Genomic DNA, 18,953 nt, shown 5'->3' with positions numbered 1-18,953 from the left:
AAACCATTTAATTTATGTTTTTTCCAACAGAGAGAGGTAGGTCAAAAAATAAAACAACCCACTTTGAGTAGGCCTAACATGCAAACATTTAGCGGAAGCCTAATTACTCAATACCCACGGTTCTATCTTACTAATCAGTATTTTCAATAGTCTAGGTGGTTTAAAAGGCAGAACAAATAAAAGCAATTCGGGTAGAATTTCTTCCAGCTCCTGCTTTTTTAAATATTAAAAGATCGTAGGTCAGTGTATCCTGTATTTTATTTGGATACATCTAATAAGAATGTAGTCTTCTTGTCCCACTGTCAACTCAACAATTACTGAAGATGTTAGCTTGCAGTTTCAAGAGAGTGCAATGTGTTATGTGGGCTATGTGTGTAAGCATTGCCACAAACGAGAGTATCTTTACGTAATAGTATGTGTGAAATTATATTTTTGCTTTTCTTCTATTCCTAATGTTGTGTGCATAGTTATGTATGATCCTCTGAAAGATGTATTTCTTGAATTGTCAGCCTATTCAAAAAACATCATCTTGTAGTGTTATATTATACATTCTCACAAATCGAAGGAGTTGACCGAACATAAGTGATTGAACAAGAAAAGCATTTGATCAACAAAAATGAGTTACTATTACATGTATAGGAGAGGGTAAGTAAGGAATTTCTTTTTATTATCAATAAACTTAAGGACGTACAAAGTTACTACCTGACCACATCTAACATGTAAATAGAGACGCGCCCTTGCTGCTCCCACATATCCCCTGTATGATGACTAGACCAGGGAGTCACTCTGTAGCCCTACTGCATGAGATGAACAAGGAAGACACTTACTGCAATATAGGGACGGACCAGGGAGACACTGTAAGTCTACTGCACTATAGGGAGGGACCAGGGAGTCTACTGCACTATAGGGACAGACCAGGGAGACACTGTAGGTCTACTGCACTATAGGGACGGACCAGGGAGACACTGTAGGACTACTGCACTATAGGGACGGACCAGGGAGACACTGTAGGACTACTGCACTATAGGGACGGACCAGGGAGACACTGTAGGTCTACTGCAGTATAGGGACGGACCAGGGAGACACTGTAGGTCTACTGCAGTATAGGGAGGACCAGGGAGACACTGTAGGTCTAGTGCACTACAGAAATGGAACAGAAACTGTAGAAACTGTGCTCTGTAGGTGTACTGCACTATAGTGCGGTGATTACCACCCTTAGTCTTATGTTTACCCACTATTCATATTGGCATAATTGTGCAGAGTTTAGGTAATTTGAATGTTGTGGACGTATTTTCCTGGATTGTTCACCAGAGGGCAGTAGTATAGTAGTATATTTTAGTGTAATTTACAGAAGGACACCTACCCAATAATTGCATTGATACAGTGAATACATAATGCAATGTACAAAAATGAGTGTATTACATTGATTATTCCACCTAAATTCAGTAATATAATCAAATGATCAATAAATTATAATTTCATCAATTAAATTGATCATGGACTACGTTTCCCACGAGATTCTCTATTTGTGTACCGCGAGACTTCAAAATATGTCATCGTCTGCGGCTGCGCAATTTCATTCGAAAACTTGCACGGTGAGGGACGCCGTGGAGGAGAAAGAAAAACGTAGTGGACAAAACACAATGGCGACAGCGGCAACTGGAGCTGGCGGAACGGGTTCGAGTGGACCGGCGACCGGTCCAGTGGGCGGCGGCGCTGCCGTGGGTCGAAAGAAGGACGGGGGCCCGTCTTCGAAATTCTGGGAGAGTTCTGAAACGGTATCTCAGCTGGAGACAGTTCGGTTGTGGATCGCCAAGCACTACAAAAAGGTACGCTGGTCCTCCATTGAGTCTGAAGTAGGCCCGCGTCCAAGGCACAATGGAGCGCTTTTTAGCTCCACTCGTTTGTTGAGCAATACTTCTCAATATCGTCTATTTCTGATAACTATTGGAAGCCTGTTTTACTGTTAATCCGCTATGACGATGTTTCTAACAAGTTTGTCCATCGTAATGAAAGGGCCTATATAATTCAACTTGTGTGTATGTGACTGGTTAGCTTTTGGCTAACAGTTTGCTAGCTATTCATGCATTGCCTGCATGGGCCCGAAAAACAATGCATTTCTGGGGTAATGTTTACAAATCTCGGCGATCAAACTAAGGGTACACATTGATCAACCTGGCGATATTTGGGAAAATTCTACGCGATATGCATATTCTGAACACATTAAACGTATGCATACGCAGCTCAGTCACGGGACGTATGTAGTTAGTTGGTTGGTTCGGTGAATTGGATAATTTGGGTTCAGTGTATGCTAAAGATGTCTTTAGCCAACCCTGGACAACCAAAAAGCGTCGGGTTTTGTTCGATGGTTGTGTGAAATGCACCGTACTGTCAACCACCTTGTAGCTGTATATCTCGGCATGCTTAGCACGGTACAACAAAGAGCGTGAGGGTGTTTTCATACCCCCATGTGTCAAGTACTTGGACCGCCTTCATTTTCTGTTTACAATGTTAACGCTAGTTTCACTCTGCTGTGTGTGCTTGTCTATTTCCAATGCTAGATGTGGGTCACAATGGGCAGCAAATATTGTGCTTGTGTACAACTACTTGTCATCCGTCTTCATGGCTACAACATGTCACTTATCTCATTGGATGGGAAAAGCTGGCCCGTAAACAACGAGGCGGCAAGCATAGTAGAAAAATATATTTAATGTCCACGAGCATTGCGCTGGTGTCTGATCAGTTCCTTCTCAAAATGATAAAAATGTATCACCTGCCACTGATGATTAATATATAATTGATTACAAATGGGAGAAATGAAAATGCCAAACTTTTCCTATATAGCCTCAGAAATGAAAAAAAGTGTTATTTTTCTTTGTTTAAGATCGAAATAAAATTGTAAATTAATTAGTTTCTTCATTCTGCGACAATTCGCGCAAAGGTTATTACATAGAAGCCCTATAGGGTATTAGTAATAGACATATGTGTAATGCTATTTAGGTTTTTAGGTGGTAAATCAGTCCATCCCTACGAGTTGGCAGATTCATTAAGTTGTTTTGGGGGTCTAACGTGAGACTTGGTAAAGGTCTGTACCTGTTAGATTTACTGAATAAGTCATGGAAATTGTTTCAATAACAATTGTTCTGAGACGGGAGAGCAGGCTGGAGAAGAGAGCGATGGATGTTTAGCACAACAAGTGGAAATGGGACCTGTGCTACACTGCGTGTTGCCAAAAGGGTTAGCGTACTATTGGGTTGAGCTCCCTGCCCACAAAATATCTATGAAACAAAATAATATTGTAAATTAAATAAGCAAGATGTGTCAAATAACTTGTCAAAAAGTGAGCTGCTTTTTGTATAGAGATATAGGGAGAGAGGACCCCTTCTGCAACCCACTTGTGGGTCCCGGCCCGCCATTTGAGAAGCATGTGACTCAATGAAGGTGTTCTGTGTGTTCTCCCCCAGCATGTCCAGAACGACTCTCCCTCAAGCAAGTCGCTGGCCGGCCTGGTCGTCCAGTTGCTGCAGTTCCAGGAGGATGCCTTTGGTCGAAGGGTCAACAACCCCGCCCTCACCAAGTTACCGGTAAGTAAATGATTCCAAAACCCTTGACGGACACAGCTATCGGTGACCTTAATTATCAGCTCTTGGGGCTAAAAAATAGCAAGACAAGCACTTATACTCATACTTGTGCATTGATCTTGAAAGGTTTTATCACTATACACCCAAAGCTACAACGAAATGTATGTGTACTCGTTGAAGATCAATAAATGCTTCTGCCTTATAGTCTGATACTATACCTTGAAGTCACTCGATCTGATCAATATATGCTTCGGCCAAAAAGTCTGATCACATTCCTTGTATTGCTTTGCCCTTGTTTTGTTTTATATGTCTCGGAATATTCCTTTTTATCACGATGACCTGTTTACTTTCCATGTTATTCTATTGACATTTACATTGTCACTTTTTGAGGAAACTATACTAGTATGCATAACTGCAACGTCCTCATCTTGCTCCTCTCTGCCCTCAGACCAAGAGTTTCCTGGATCTTAAGGCCGGTGGTGCTCTTTGTCACATCTTGGGCTCGGTTTACAAGTTCAAGAGTGAGCAGGGCTGGTAAGTGGTACCAGTTCACCTACCCTCTGAACGCATTGCCTGTCCACTGTATGGCATTCTTAACCCATGGCCAAATTTATTGTTAATTAAAGTGACTTTCACAAAACAAAGATAGATAAATTGAACTGCATGTTTACATACAACATTTTATCCAAAACGACTTGCAAATCAGGCTGAGAAGATTCAAAGCATACGTCAAAATTGGAGTAGCTAGCATTAAAGTTAAAAGGCTTACATGACCTAGTTAAAAAAGGAGGGCAGAGGAGTTAAAGAATCAGATTATGCTCCAACTGTAGAATAAAAAACGTGTCTACACCGCTAACAGGAAGATATCCATGTTTAACTCTAATGATGTTATTTCGTCCTTTGCCTTTTTCCCAATAATTTAACTCCAGGCGTAGGTTTGATCTCCAGAACCCCTCCAGGATGGACCGTAACGTGGAGATGTTTCTTAACGTGGAGAAGTCCCTGGTTCAGGTAAATGGAAAGACACGCCTACCAAGGATTTATGGTGGCTTTGATACATTCTGTAAATGTTGCTCCACCAGCCAGTGCTATAGCCTTTTACATATGAATGTTATTTCATCTTGACTTTTTCTTCTACTTTTCAATATGGCACGAATCACGGCGAACGGCCCAACTTGAGGCCGACAGTGGTCTAACTCTTGACTGCTCTTGGCTTTCAGAATAACTGTCTGACTCGACCAACGGTCTTCCTGTCCACCGACATGGAACAGAAGCAAGCCAATAAGCTCAAAGACATCATCAAGAGGCACCAGGTAAGTCCGGCCCTACAAACTAAAGCTAGCCAATCACACTGGTCGTAGTTGTTTACGCTGGCGGTCAAAAAGTAACTTCTTTGACGCTAACTGTGACCATGGTTCTTCAGGGCTCCATCACTGAGGATAAGTCGAAGGCAACCCACCACATTTACCCCTCTCCTACCCAGCAAGAAGATGGTAAGATGCATCCCAATGGGTGTGTGTTCGTCTGTGTGTTTGTGAGTGTGAACTGCTTCAGTAATGTTTTGTGTGCTTGTTGCAGAGGAGTGGCTTCGTCCAGTCATGCGCAAGGACAAGCAAGTGCTGGTGCACTGGGGCATGTCCCCCGACAGGTATGCATCGTGGTCACTATTACTATTGGCTATTGCCATCCAATACAACCAATTCCGAAACAAGGAGTGGTAGGTCTGAGAACGACATATGATGTGTGGCCGTTGTGCTGTGCTCCTCTAGCTATGACACCTGGGTGGCCGTCGGCGAGGTGGACGGAGACGTGGAGGACCCCCCGAGCGCAGAGAGACCCTGGAAGGTGTGTGGAGCCCCCTCACCACTTCTCGGCTGACCTTTTGACCTTTTACTGTTTAGAGAATAACTAATTATTGAGCCCTGAGCCACACAAATCTGTCACCGGCAAAGCTTTGAAACGGTTGTACATTTGTTTTTGTTGTTTAGTCTTGGCCACTGTGTTTATAGCCTTGTATTGGTTTACCAACCGCTGCCAATGGGGACCCCAGTTCTCAATCTTCCCCCCCATCTTTGTCTCTCTCTCTCTCGATACGTCTGTGGTTGTCCGTCCCAGGTCCACGCCAAGTGGGTGCTGGACACAGATGCCTACAACGAGTGGATGAACGAGGAGGACTATGAGGTGGACGAGAGCAAGAAGCCTGTCAGCTTCCGCCAGAGGATCTTCCCCCGGGAGGAAGAAGTAGGTTGCGCGTGTGCGTGTTCGGAGGCCGGCACCCCTTGAAATTCTTGAAAGGATTTGCTGCTTGTGTTTGCTTTGTATGCCCATGCTTTTCCTTTGCCAGTGTCTCCCTGTGTTCTTTCGTCAGTCTGTCTGTTGCCCATCCTTTCCACTCTCCCACTTACTCTCTCTCTCCCTCCTTGCGTCTTCCACGGCTCCTGCAGAACTCATCTGTTCCATCAGGGTTTTGAATAATTGTAATTGGGATCGATTAGAGATAGAAAGGAAACTTGATGAATTAACCTAATTAATAAATTGAAGGTTAATCAATTCATTAACTTAATTTGTGAATCTCGTGTCAGAAAGGCATATGCTCTCAATTTTATATCAATATTAATATTACATTTTCTTCTATGATCTGGGCGTGAAGTATGTGATTTGCAGGAGCCTAGTATCTATTCCCTCCCCCCGCCCCCTCACCACCACCGCATCCTCCCTCCCCTTCTTCCCCTTCCCCCTCCTGTATGGGAATGGGCAACCTGGTTGTTTTAAATAAGATGCATGTCTCTCCGATGACAATAATGGAACTGGATCTAAAACCCTTTTTGCTTTTTTAGTCTAAAACATTGGCTTGTTTAACAATGCTTTGTCATTGTATGGCATACAATTGAGTTTTGATGTAGTGCTCTAGTTTTTAGTTGGAAACTAAAATCAATAAACAACAATAATATCCGTGTAATAGATTACACGGATACATCCACATTGACCGTAGCATTGTGTAGCCGTAGAGAACAGCATGTACCCACGGCCATGTTGCCCCCTCCCTCCCCTCCTCTCCCTGTGTGTTCGACTGTTTCCATCCTCTCATTCTGGCGCTCTTTCTCTCATCCTCCATCCCTCGCGCCCTGCGCCTCCCCCCTGGGGTTTGTCTGATCAGTCTTCCCGTACGCCCGACCGCAAGGAGCGCAAGGCCAACTCTGCCGGCAAGAAGAGACGCCGCTCTCCCTCCCCGCCAACCACCCCTGCAGAGTCCCGCAAGAAGGGAGGAAAGAAGGGGTAAGACCTCCCAACCACTGGCTCCGCGACACATGACCGGGCCCTATAAGTAGTGACCAGCCTCACCAAGCAGTGACTTCCTAGAGAGCTAATGCAGGACTGCACCATTACCAAAGTACAGACTCCTAGAGAGATCAATTATGACTGAACCATTACTAAAGTACAGACTCCTACAGAGCTAATGCATGACTGGACCATCACTAAAGTACAGACTCCTAGAGAACTCACGCATGACTGAACCATCACTCAAGCAGAGACTCCTAGAGAGAGATCATTTATGACTGGACCATCACTCAAGTAAAGAATCCGATATGACATAACCTATTAGTGAAACACATAAATATGAAAACATGTGTACAGAGAATATTGTATTGCCTTACTTTCCAACTCTTGACGGCATTTGTCATTTTCCAAAAGTTTATATTATAAAATTATATTTTTTTAACAAATCCATACAGGCAACTTATGTGACTCGTAGGGCTGCCCTCTTATACTTAATTAAAAAATAAGTTGATCAGAAGAGACTTGGTCCACTAAGTTTTATCTAATGCAACCAGCATCGCAACCGATAGCATCTGTGAGGGAACATGCCCTACTTCAACTCGGATCTGAATCATGTCAGCTAAACAGCTATTGGCAGCTTGAAAATAAAGTTGTGCAGTTTTAAGTGTATGAATATAATTGACTAAATGCTCAATGTGTCCTTCCTGGTTGTTCAGACACATTCATAACCGCTTTGTCAATGTCGTTAATAGGCGGCCCCTTTAGTTATTACATTTCTGTATTATCTGTAAGGATAGCACAATGTTAAGTGTTTCTTTTATAACATCCCTCTCGTCTCGCCTGAACTACGGATACAGTGCCCCAACGATTTCCAGTGGTACTCCGGACTCAGTTCTCTGTTTCGTCCAAATCTATAAGCTTTCAGAAGAGGTGCACGAATACAGACAATGGAAGCAGAGTACGGAAAGAAGGCTCCGTCCTTGTCTGTATCGAGTGTTGAGCATAATGCCGCGTTTCCACTGCAGGGTTTGGAACGGATCGGATCGCAAAGGTGCGGTAGGTAGGGGGCGGTATAGCCCTGCTCGGTTCTGAGGTCGCATTTCCACTGCCGACAGTACCCTTTGTGGTAGGCCGGATGTCGATCGCCGCGGCAGCTACGTAAACATCGTCTTCCTCCCCAAGAATGCAGACGAACGTCTCCACCTCCTTGTTCGCCCAAGCAAGCGTTTTACGCGACATGTTAATTCTAAAGAATAATACCTCGCGGCTACTGTTTGTTTGTTTTTATCCCCGGCGTCACCCGGAAGTGATGATTCTGTCGACCAATCAACGGAGGGGGGGTGTAGCTAGAATTTCCCGGGACCCTTTCAGGCGTCTCGTCTTGTTTTCGGTACCCCAACGGAGGAGTCCCGAGAACGAGGCCGGAACGGGTACGGCAAAGTCCGGGTCACGCCCACTTTTGGCGGTGGAAACGCGACCCGATCCGCTCCGATCCGTTCCGCACCCTGCAGTGGAAACGCGCCATTAGTGAGCTTTAAGGGTCGACTCACGTCAGTTGGGGGGGCGGTGACAAGCGGACAGACTCACGGGTACATGAGCCCTGGCTGACCCCGGTTGTTTGCTCCAGGAACCCCGGGGCTCACTGGAAGCGGCGCAGCCACCGCGGGGGGGAGGAGGACGACACGGAGGAGGACCTGAGCAAAGACCTGGACGACTCCTCCACCAACCCCACCCTGGACGAGACCAGTGGCACCAAGAACGGTACGCCCCCCTGGACACACTCGCTCCCTCGTCGGCATGAACACCACCTGAGGAGCTGGATATGACGATGGCGGCCGTCCATCATATAAATATCTAGATAGATCGTAGGGTAGATAGATATCTATATAGAGCAACGGCATGTGCTAACACACAAACATGTGACTGAACTAGGTGGCACACAATTGATGAGCTGATGCTTTTGTCCAAAGCGACCTACAATAACTGCATTCATCCATGAAGATGCAACCTAAAATGTGTAAGAATCACGCTATTCTTAGGCCCACACACGCACACACTGAGTGCAGTTGTATTTAGGTCTTGCGCAGTCGTCTAAAATATAAGTTTTATGTACACCAACACAACCACACCTCTCGGGACTTACACACCCCATGTTCTATTCTCGTATGCTTTCTGTGCCAGATGATGCCTCTGCGGCTATGGCCAGGAAAGAGTTTTTTTTCCTCGCCTCTCCTCTCTTCCCACCCACTACTCTCTCCCCACCTCTTGTCTCGTTCTTTCATCAACAGCCAGTGTAATGGAAAACAGTGCCGGCGGCACTGGTAAAACTGGGAGTACAAAACTTGTTTGCATATTTCCCATTCATGTCATTTTGTTCTCCCACAGATGACATGGAGGACGACTCAGTTCTGTCAGGTGGAAAGGTAAGGTCAAAGGTTGGGCCTTCGGTCCAGCCCGCCAGCATCCTCAGGATGAACACCAGTGCTCACCATGTTAAACACCTGCAGTCCCATCCCAGCCTTGCGAATCACTCTGGATTGCTGGAAATTAAAATTAAGAAATCGAAATTAAAGTGTGACGTGAGGTTTTCATTAACCTCTGTAATTCACTTGCATCCTTCCGTCCAACCAATGATAATGACCCACAGAGGAAGACAACCTAGAAAGAGGTGTTTGTAGTAATCTGATGTTCTATTGGTGGAATTCTCCATGTATATGTGGCAACCTTGTCTTGACATAAACGGGTTGATACACTAACGTGCTGCTGTCCAGAGGGACCTCTTAGAGCTATGGGAAAATAAGCAGCCCACTAGGTGTAGAATAAGCTGTGTCCAGGCGAGTGCTCCCGTTGACCGGAGCTGTTCTCTGTCGTCCCCCCCCCCCCCTGCAGGAGGACGAGGAGCAGAGCAAGGCGGAGGTCAACCGACTGATGGACTCCGAGGACAACGTCACAGAGCAGACTCACCACATCATCATCCCCAGTTACGCCGCCTGGTTTGACTACAACTGGTGAGGAAGGGGTGTGCCAGCGTTGCCTTGCTATTTTGTTAGGTTGAAGGGCACTGGGCTCTCTACTCCATGAGACCTGATTATCATCATCTTCTGGGTCGGGGCATTGGAGCTAAAGAATAAGTGGAAATCCAATAAATGCCCACTCTTCATGTGTCTGCTGACACATGAAGTTATTGCCAGATCGTTATTTATTAATGATCTGCCTGTAAGTGCGGCCCCATGCACAGTAGTTTTAGGATCCCAGTGCTTTAATTATCTACTGTTTAGTTATTTTGCAACTGACACTGAGTTCAGATACAGGTCATTATGGAGAAAGTAGGGTAAAGGCATCTTACTCAGGGATTGATTAGTTCCCAAAAAGGTTGGGCTCAAACCCCAGAACCTTAGGACTGGCATGCTAATTATCCTGTCCCCAGAGATATTCTATTTTAAATAGAGCTTCAATAATGGGGGTAGGGTATAAATTGCTGTTATCGAATCTTTCATAATTGCTTGTATTCATTTCCCTTTCTCTTAGTATCCATGAAATTGAGAGACGAGCCCTGCCAGAGTTTTTCAACGGGAAGAACAAGTCGAAATCCCCAGAGATGTGAGTGTCTGGGCCCAGGCAATCCACACCTTCTCCTTCAGAAGAACACGCGCACATTCAACACCACAATGTTCTGTCTAATGAGGATACCGTTTGCATTTAAATCCTGTTCAATTCTTTAGTTTTATTAAATGACGTTACTCCTCCAAAATAATGGTATCAACTAATCTATAAAACGGCTGATCTGATCGGTTTTAGTCCAGTGCTTTGCGCTCCTCTTTTTATCCACGCTGTATATTTTAACTGGGACTGGTAAAAAAAAAACGAGCTACAAGAGAAAGGAATGACCGTTTCGGTGCTGGCCGCTAATGTGTGTTCCCCGTCCCTCTTCAGATACCTGGCCTACCGCAACTTCATGATCGACACGTACCGCCTCAACCCCCAGGAGTACCTCACATCGACCTCCTGCCGCCGCAACCTGACGGGGGACGTCTGCGCCGTCATGAGGTGGGTGTGTCGGGACACTAGTGGGGCACAGTGGATTGTCTGGCTGTTGGGGGGCGTACTTTATACCCGGGGGAAAGGTGGTCGAAACAGCAGCAAATAATAAAACTAAATATTAATGTAACAATGTAATTAGTACATTGAGTAAAATACCAATGATGTTATTTTGATTTACAGCTTTATGCAGAATAATGTATGATATTAAAGTACATGCAAAGCTGATGTACTTGTAACGTTGGGGCCAGAATACTTTCTCTGCTGTTCGTTGTATTCATCTCTTTCTGTCCTGTGTCTCCCCCCCCCCCACCCTAGGGTGCATGCGTTCCTGGAGCAGTGGGGTCTGGTGAACTACCAGGTGGACTCTGAGAGCCGCCCGCTCCCCATGGGTCCGCCCCCAACCCCCCACTTCAACGTCCTGGCCGACACCCCCTCGGGACTTATCCCCCTCCACCACAGACCCCCGCAGGTCCGGACACACGCACACGCACACACGGCACACATGCATACTAAACAAACTGGGAACAATCGGATTACCACCATAGATAAGATGACTCTTAATGTGTACTTGTAATAAAAAGTATGCTTAACTAGCGAGGTTCCCTTTTTTATACGGTAACTCAAGTTGTCTCTTGCTTCTCCAGATTCCTCCAGCTCAGCCCATCATGAACTTCTCGGAGAAGAACAAAGACAAACCCACCGATATGCAGAACTTTGGCCTGCGCCCCGACCTGTACGCCAAGAAAAACCTCAAGGTCAGCAGCACACACACACACACACACACACACACACTCCCTTTTATCTCTTAGTCTACCAAATATGATTTGCTATATGCCATGTATTTCATATATTGTATGATATCTAAATCATATCTTATCCAAGCGTGTAGTTCCTTGTAATTCTCCCTCAGCTTTACTTCTGAAATTATCTCTAACCTTGATGCTGATCATGAATCCATTGGTTGTTCCATTTCACACACGAGGGTTTGTACCACACGGCGATGATCACCTGTGAATGGTTTACTGAGATGTGAAGCCTTGTCATCCTTCTGAATGAGAGCAGTAGCAGCTCTAATGGCTGCAGCGGTCTGTAGTGCTTGTGTTCACTCTGTCTGTGTGCAGGGCAAGGGACCCACCTCCGGCCGGGAGTGGAGCGAACAGGAGACCCTGCTCCTCCTGGAGGTACGTAGACACTCTCAGCACACACAAACCCCGACCAGTAGTGTGTGTGTGTGTGTGGGGGGGGGGGAAAAGAGTAACTATGCAGCTAGATGGGGTCTGTCTTTTTGTTTTACCTGCAATAACAATGCCCCCCCCCCACCCCGAAGGCGCTGGAGATGTACAAGGACGACTGGAACAAGGTGTCGGAGCACGTGGGCTCCAGGACCCAGGACGAGTGCATCCTGCACTTCCTGCGGCTGCCCATCGAGGACCCCTACCTGGAGAGCACGGAGGCCACCCTGGGCCCCCTGGCCTATCAGCCGGTGCCCTTCAGCCAGTCGGGGAACCCCGTCATGAGCACCGTGGCCTTCCTGGCCTCCGTGGTGGACCCCCGCGTGGCCTCGGCCGCCGCAAAGGCAGCGCTCGGTGAGTCCTACGGGGGGTGGCTGTCGGTGCCCGTGGTCACATGACATGACTTTAAACTAGCGATGATCAGTCCATTACTCTCTGAAGGGGCCTCTCCTTACTTTATTATGGGATTCTCACTCTTCCCATGATAACCCCTCCTCGTGTGTCGTGTGTCCCCCCGTCTCCAGAGGAGTTCTCGCGTGTGCGTGAGGAGGTGCCGGCCGAGCTGGTGGAGGCGCACGTGAAGAAGGTGCAGGAGGCGGCCAGGAGCACCGGCAAGGTGGACCCCGCCTTCGGCCTGGAGAGCAGCGGAATCGCCGGCACTGCCCCGGAGGAACCGGAGAAAACCGGTGCGTACGCGCACTCCCAGCAACAGGCGCACACACACCGGACACGCACGTTGGTGACGTGGATCTGATTCACGTACCCCACACTGGCTGCCCACTGCGAGGCTGTTTCAGTTGGGACTTCGGCCAACATGTGACGGCCATTTTGGCACCGAGCTCGATGTATCGGGTGGAGAAAACGATTAGCTGTACAACTTCAACAACTGAAGATAAATATCTAAGACTGTAGAACTGGATGATTTATAATACGTGATCAACGATTCTCTAATGATTTGTAAATCAAACCATTGTACCAACGATTTTAGCCGTTTCTTCATGAGGCAGTTCAGTTAGAGGGTTCTTGGCTGTTTTTAACATGCAGTATTTAATTCCCGTCCACTGGGGGGCAGCAGACGCTTCTGATATGTCATAGCCAGCAGGCAGGGCGTTAAATTTTTTTATGGCGTTTTTTCTGAAAGGGTGAATAAAGGCATGCATGCGTGCATTACGTACATGCGCGGGTCGCTGCTATAGTTCCCACTGGATTCACACAATGATGGCAGATGGGGCGAGGGCGAGAGAGGGGGGTGGAGGGAGAGTTGACATAAACTGGGTCACCACACTGCCACAGTCTCTCAGATCTTTCATTATCTCCCCCTCCCTTGCTCCACCTCTCTGTCTCCGTTGCTCTCTCTTCCCCTCCCAGCGCTCCCGACCACTTCTGAACACGAGTTAATGCGTTTGAGAAGCACGGGGCCGATCGATGGCTTTTAATGCGACAGAAGTGCTCCCCGGGCACTCGTCACATAATCAATATTCAAACCAATTCACGCGCACCCGTGACATCTTTCATGTGCACCATCACAGACACACATGCACATTCACATGGATGCACAAAGGCAGACACGCATAAAGGAAACATTACTCCTGCGGGTCTAATCACCTAAAAACAATACCAGATGGTTGGTTTATACCGGTATGTTAATACATTTTTACTGTTTTATGAGTCCCTCTGCTCACACTAATTGCATTACTTATAACGCTGTCATCACTCCATTGAGGGTAGACGCATTACAATATTGTTGTATCGTATCGTGAGTACATATGTTCTTCTTATAATGATTTTTATTGCATATGTAGCGCTTTTCAAATGACCCAAAGGGCTTTGCATAGTGTGTGTGTGTGTGTGTTGCTAAAGCTCACCGCTTGTTGCCCTGTGGTTTCAGAGAGCCAGGAAGCAGAGAAGATGGATACCGACTCCGACTCGCAGCAGGGGGATAAGGTACGACCGGGGGAAGATCAAAGGCTATTGTGGGAATAATGAGTCGACTTATTTGGAGATGATGAGCTCAAGGCTGTAAAACATGTTCCTGCCGCATCCTCCTGTCAGCCACCGGCCAAACAGCCGTCCTACAACCTGGATCAGTGCAGCTCTAATCCCCGGGCCCCCAAGCCTACTGAACACCGTGGCGGTACTCTGGTTTGTCTCTGTGGCGCGCAGGCGGAGTCCAAGGACGAGGCAGAGAAGCCCAGCGAGTCCGCCGAGAAGAGGGACGACAAGGCGGAGGGCGGGGAGAAGGTGAAGAAGGAGGCGGGCGAGGCCACGGAGCGCCCGGAGCCAGAGGCCGAGGGGGCGGAGGTCAAGGCCGCCGGCGCCGCAGGTAACGGGGCCGCGCTGAGACACAACGCTTTTGACTCCCATCACTGTTGCCACCGACTCACCTCGTTTGCCTCCACGCTCCCCCCAACAGACAAAGACAGCGAGGAGGCCATGGAGACGTCGTCCGAGAAGGGGAAGGGGAAGGAGAAGGAGGAGAAGAGTCGAGAGGAGGAGGAGGACGACGATGAGGAGGAGAAGGGCGAGGGAGATGAGGAGGAGGAGGAGGATGAGAAGAAGAAGCTGGAGCTGGATGTCGGAGAGGGGAACATCGCCACCGCTGCGGCTGCCGCGCTGGCCTCAGCCGCCACCAAAGCCAAGGTGAGGCCCGCCTACCCTAACCCCAACCCCTGGTCTTGTAACCCCACCCTCTGGTCGCATAACCCCACTAGTCCCTCAGCCCCTAGCCTCAACCTCTTTGCCCCACCCCTTCGTCCCGTACCCCCGACCTCAAGACCACCAACCCTAGCCCCTCCCCCTAAATCCTGGGCATCATTAAGACCTGTACTTGGAGCAGTGTGAGTACAGAGCCGTAACATCCCCCCCCTCCCGTCCCTCCAGCACCTGGCCGCGGTTGAGGAGAGGAAGATCAAGTCCCTGGTGGCCCTGCTGGTGGAGACTCAGATGAAGAAGCTGGAGATCAAGCTGAGGCACTTTGAGGAGCTGGAGACCATTATGGACCGCGAGAAGGAGGCCGTAAGTACATTTTACATTTTTGAGTTTCTGTTGAGACTTGGGCCTTTTAATTCCACCACATAGCGGCCTGAACGGCACAGGATCACAAATATAATCACTGGGACAGCGCCACCTTTGGGGAAACCTTGTCAATGCAATAGCTGTTTCTTATTGGCTCACGTTTGTAACGCAGACACTCAGACACAGAAGCAGCAGCAGTTGACATGCAGCAGACTTACTAGGTAGCAACTAGCCACGCTCCACAGGTTTGAAAGCTGTATTCAGTAGGGAACACACTGTGTCTCCAAGCCTAGCAGACCACCCACAACCCTCCTGGTCGCACGGACATAAAGCTTCTTGGACACCCCGAGAGTGCCAATAAACCCATTTGTAAAGTGAAACACTTGGTGTATGTGCGTGCTGGGGGGTTGATTCGGCGTGCGAGTTTGTTCCCTGGTGCTGCCAGGCAAAATGTTGAACTTTGTCGAGTGTAGAAGTTACTGGGAGCCCGGCCCAAATCATCTGCTCCGTAAATAGAGCATGAACAGAAGAGCTGTTTTGCTGATGGCCAGTGGCACAGGGCGTCACACGCATCACAAACACCCACACAGTTTATCCTCCTTACCAACGGGCTGTCTTCTCTGCACCGGCCAGCAAACGCGCAAGACCCAAGGAGACACGAGGATCTCTACCCTGAGCCTGCGGATCTGACCCGAGACCGCCTCTCCGGTCTAGTCCTCACTTTCCTTCTGTCTCTCTTGCATTCTTCCTTTCTCGGCCTCTGACCCTTTAACACTCTCTCCTACCATCTCCATTGCATTACAATTCAAAACAGCCCTTTCATTATGGGCCAGGATAACCAGCCCTAACAGCCGGCCGTCCCTCTCCCTCCGTCCCTGTAGTTGGAGCTGCAGAGGCAGCAGCTGCTGACGGAGCGGCAGTCCTTCCACATGGAGCAGCTCAAGTACGCTGAGATGAAGGCCCGCCAGCAGATGGAGCAGCAGGCTGCAGCCGCCGCCGCTCAGGGCCAGGGCCCCGGGCACCACGGGGGACCCCCGCCCGCCATGCACTCCGGATACCCCCCCATGGGCCATCACGCCATCGGCCCCCACCACCCTGCAGGTGAGAGACAGTGTGAGAGAGCGAGAGAGAGAGAGGTAAACTCGCAGGTGAGAGGGGGAGAGATTAAACACACAGGTGAGGAAGGAATCAAGACAGATCATAGAGAGGGAGGTTGATTGTGGTCGACGAGAGGGAGGAAGAAGGAGGCAATACATCAAGGGAGATGGAGCATGTCGTTCACTGCTTGCATCAATTCTTTGTGTCCCGCAGGACCAATGGGACCAGGGCCCGTCCAAGGGCGTATGATGTCCGGGCCCCCACCTGGCGGCCCCCCACCAGGCAGCATGCCACCCATGATGGGCCCCCGGCACCCAGGTGCACCCAATGGCATGTGTGAGTACCAAGCCTCGTTTGTGTCTTTCTAAATGTACTGAAAACCTTTTCTGTTTTCTCTATTTGTAAAAAATTAGGGATGCACCGAATTTTTGGCCACCGAAATTTTTGGTCAGAAAATGGCCCAAAAGCGCATATTCGGTTTTCGGCCGAAATACTTTTATCACCGAAACAAAACGGCCGAAACAGAAATTTGTGATGACGCAAACAAAAAGCGCGGCCAGCACACGCTTGTCTAGATAAGCGCCAATATGTCTGCGGTGTGGACGTTTTTCAATGTTTCTGAGAAAGACCCACGTATAGCGATTTGCAAAAATTGAAGTTAGTAATGAAATGAAGTTAGTACACAGTCATAGCCATAAATGCAATGGTACTAGGGTTGCCGCAGTGTGGACATTTTCACATCGAATAATACACTCCTGTCAACACCGGTATAAACTAGGTCAACCGCCATCTTCTCCGTCAACTCTCCTCTCACACTCGGTGACTCGGCGTCTGGCAGTGCGTCAATTCTCGGTGACAGCGTCTTATAGCGTCTTATAACTATAAAATTATAGTATAATATAATTGTATACATAATATCACGGCCAAAAGCTCTGTGCACCTCTGTATGGCCGTAGCGCGGGGCCCTCGTAGGGATTGGGCTGGGTTTGTTTACCGGCGTTGCTATGGTTACCGGTCTTGTGTGTTCCAACGCTTTATTAGGTAGCCTATCTATTAGGTTTGCATATTTTTCTTTTTATGAAAAAACGCATCAAAAATAAAACCGTGCAAAGACAAACTGCCGAACTTTTTTTTCTAATCAAATAGGCCCAAAGATTCCTGCGAATATTTTTTTATTACTGGAAAAAAAAGATACAAAATAACTCTGTTGGCCTCAACACCGGTAATACCGTATACCGCGGCAACCCTAAATGGTACTAATAATTGGCATAATAATTTCTATCGGTGTTTCGGTTTTCGGCCTTGGTTTCCTCATTTTCGGTTTCGGCCAAGAATTTTCATTTCGGTGCATCCCTAGTGAAAATATATATATTTGATTCATTAAATGTAAACCCTTTGTAGACTGCTGTGATGCTGATCTAAACGCATTGGCCTTTCAGAATCTATTGTAAATGTAATAAGTGTGCGTGTTTTTCTTCTAATGTTGATAGTACTTGAAAAGGCTTTACACAGCATGCTTCCAAGGCGCATTAACCATAAACCGTGAAACATGTTTATAATTATTTCCGGTCTTTAATTTGAATGCCAAAGCGTAGACCCTCAGGGTCTCTGTGAACAAGATGCTTGTTTATTGACGTTTCTAAAGATTGCATGAGACGTTGTTCTCGGTTCTAAAAGGAACCTCCTCTCTTCTTCTGCAGATCCAGGACCGTCGGGTGATGGGATAGTGGCAGTCCCCACAGGTCCTCCAGCGCCCCCTGCTGCACGGGTGGCAGATAACTAGGACACTCAAACACATGCATACACTCACACTCACTCTCACTAACTATCTGATGCGAATAATGGCCTTCCTTCCTGACTAAAAATATTTCTTTCCCACTCCTCAAAAATGACGATAGCTTCTTATTTTAGACACACATTTACTCTCATACACACACACACACACACACACACACACACACACACACACACACACACACACACACACACACACACACACACACACACACACACACACACACACACACACACAGCTCAAAGGCAAGGCTGACCCAAGCTTCCATGGCTCCATCTGTCCTACATACCCACATCCATGCATGCACATACCCCCCCCCCCCGGCTTCTCTCAGGGCACAGCGGCGAGGGTCGTTTAGTAAACACTGTTTTGTACTCTGCTATGGCCTCATGGACGCTCATCCGCAGAGTCATCCCTATTTAATGAACTAGGGAGGATGACACGATGAACCCCCCCCCATCGCTTATTTACCTCCTAATGATGCTGTAGACTCCCACCCCCCATCCCTTCTCTCTCAGCCTCCCTTTGTAAAGACCCCGATGCTCGAACACACATACACACACACCATCACACACACATATACTGTCTCGCTCTCTTGCTTGTCCTCTGTGATCGCTTACCTTACCACCAGGGGGAAAAGGGTGAGACTGTTGTTACCCAAGAGTTCAGATACGTCAGTAGTGTGGCAATCATGTGGAATAGGGGATCAATCCAATGAACACGCATACACACGAAAACACTGGCTGCCCAAACGCTGAGTATCTACCTCTACGCTTCTTCAAAAAACAATACACTGTAGGTGTGTGTGTGTGTTGTTGGTGGGGGGATCCATTCTATTGATCGAAGGGTGTGGTTATTACACAAGCCAACCACCCATCCGTAACACACTTAAACACACCCAATTCTGGATTC

At 47.7% G+C, this 18,953-nt stretch overlaps 1 protein-coding gene across 2 annotated transcripts; it reads left to right on the top strand.

Annotated features, from left to right (window-relative positions):
- The first annotated feature begins 1,586 nt into the window (after positions 1-1,586).
- On the top strand, positions 1,587-18,279 carry smarcc1a (SWI/SNF related, matrix associated, actin dependent regulator of chromatin, subfamily c, member 1a). Of its 2 annotated transcripts, none has more exons than XM_060065826.1 (27): positions 1,587-1,829; positions 3,465-3,584; positions 4,030-4,115; positions 4,511-4,592; positions 4,802-4,894; positions 5,005-5,074; positions 5,160-5,229; positions 5,351-5,426; positions 5,697-5,822; positions 6,763-6,857; positions 8,488-8,621; positions 9,246-9,283; positions 9,750-9,868; positions 10,389-10,460; positions 10,794-10,907; positions 11,217-11,370; positions 11,546-11,656; positions 12,023-12,082; positions 12,229-12,487; positions 12,658-12,819; positions 14,022-14,077; positions 14,297-14,456; positions 14,547-14,773; positions 15,014-15,148; positions 16,030-16,249; positions 16,460-16,582; positions 17,947-18,279. In XM_060065826.1, the coding sequence occupies exons 1-27, from the start codon at positions 1,644-1,646 to the stop codon at positions 18,027-18,029; spliced, it is 3,231 nt and encodes a 1,076-aa protein (XP_059921809.1). In that variant the 5' UTR covers positions 1,587-1,643; the 3' UTR covers positions 18,030-18,279. The 2 variants fall into 2 exon arrangements, with proteins under 2 accessions (XP_059921809.1, XP_059921808.1); XM_060065825.1 differs by having other exon boundaries at positions 6,739-6,857.
- Positions 18,280-18,953: the final 674 nt, after the last annotated feature.

The sequence above is a fragment of the Gadus macrocephalus genome, chromosome 11 (assembly GCF_031168955.1).
Source record: "Gadus macrocephalus chromosome 11, ASM3116895v1".
NCBI lineage: Eukaryota > Metazoa > Chordata > Actinopteri > Gadiformes > Gadidae > Gadus > Gadus macrocephalus.
This window is presented reverse-complemented; position numbering and strand designations above follow the sequence as displayed.

Bases quoted from the DNA above. Each gene is read 5' to 3' on its own strand.
- smarcc1a (XM_060065825.1), top strand. From the start codon at position 1,644: ATGGCGACAGCGGCAACTGGAGCTGGCGGAACGGGTTCGAGTGGACCG. The intron at 5,427-5,696 runs GTGTGTGGAGCC...TGTCCGTCCCAG, and splicing joins GCGCAGAGAGACCCTGGAAG to GTCCACGCCAAGTGGGTGCT. The intron at 11,657-12,022 runs GTCAGCAGCACA...GTCTGTGTGCAG, and splicing joins ACGCCAAGAAAAACCTCAAG to GGCAAGGGACCCACCTCCGG.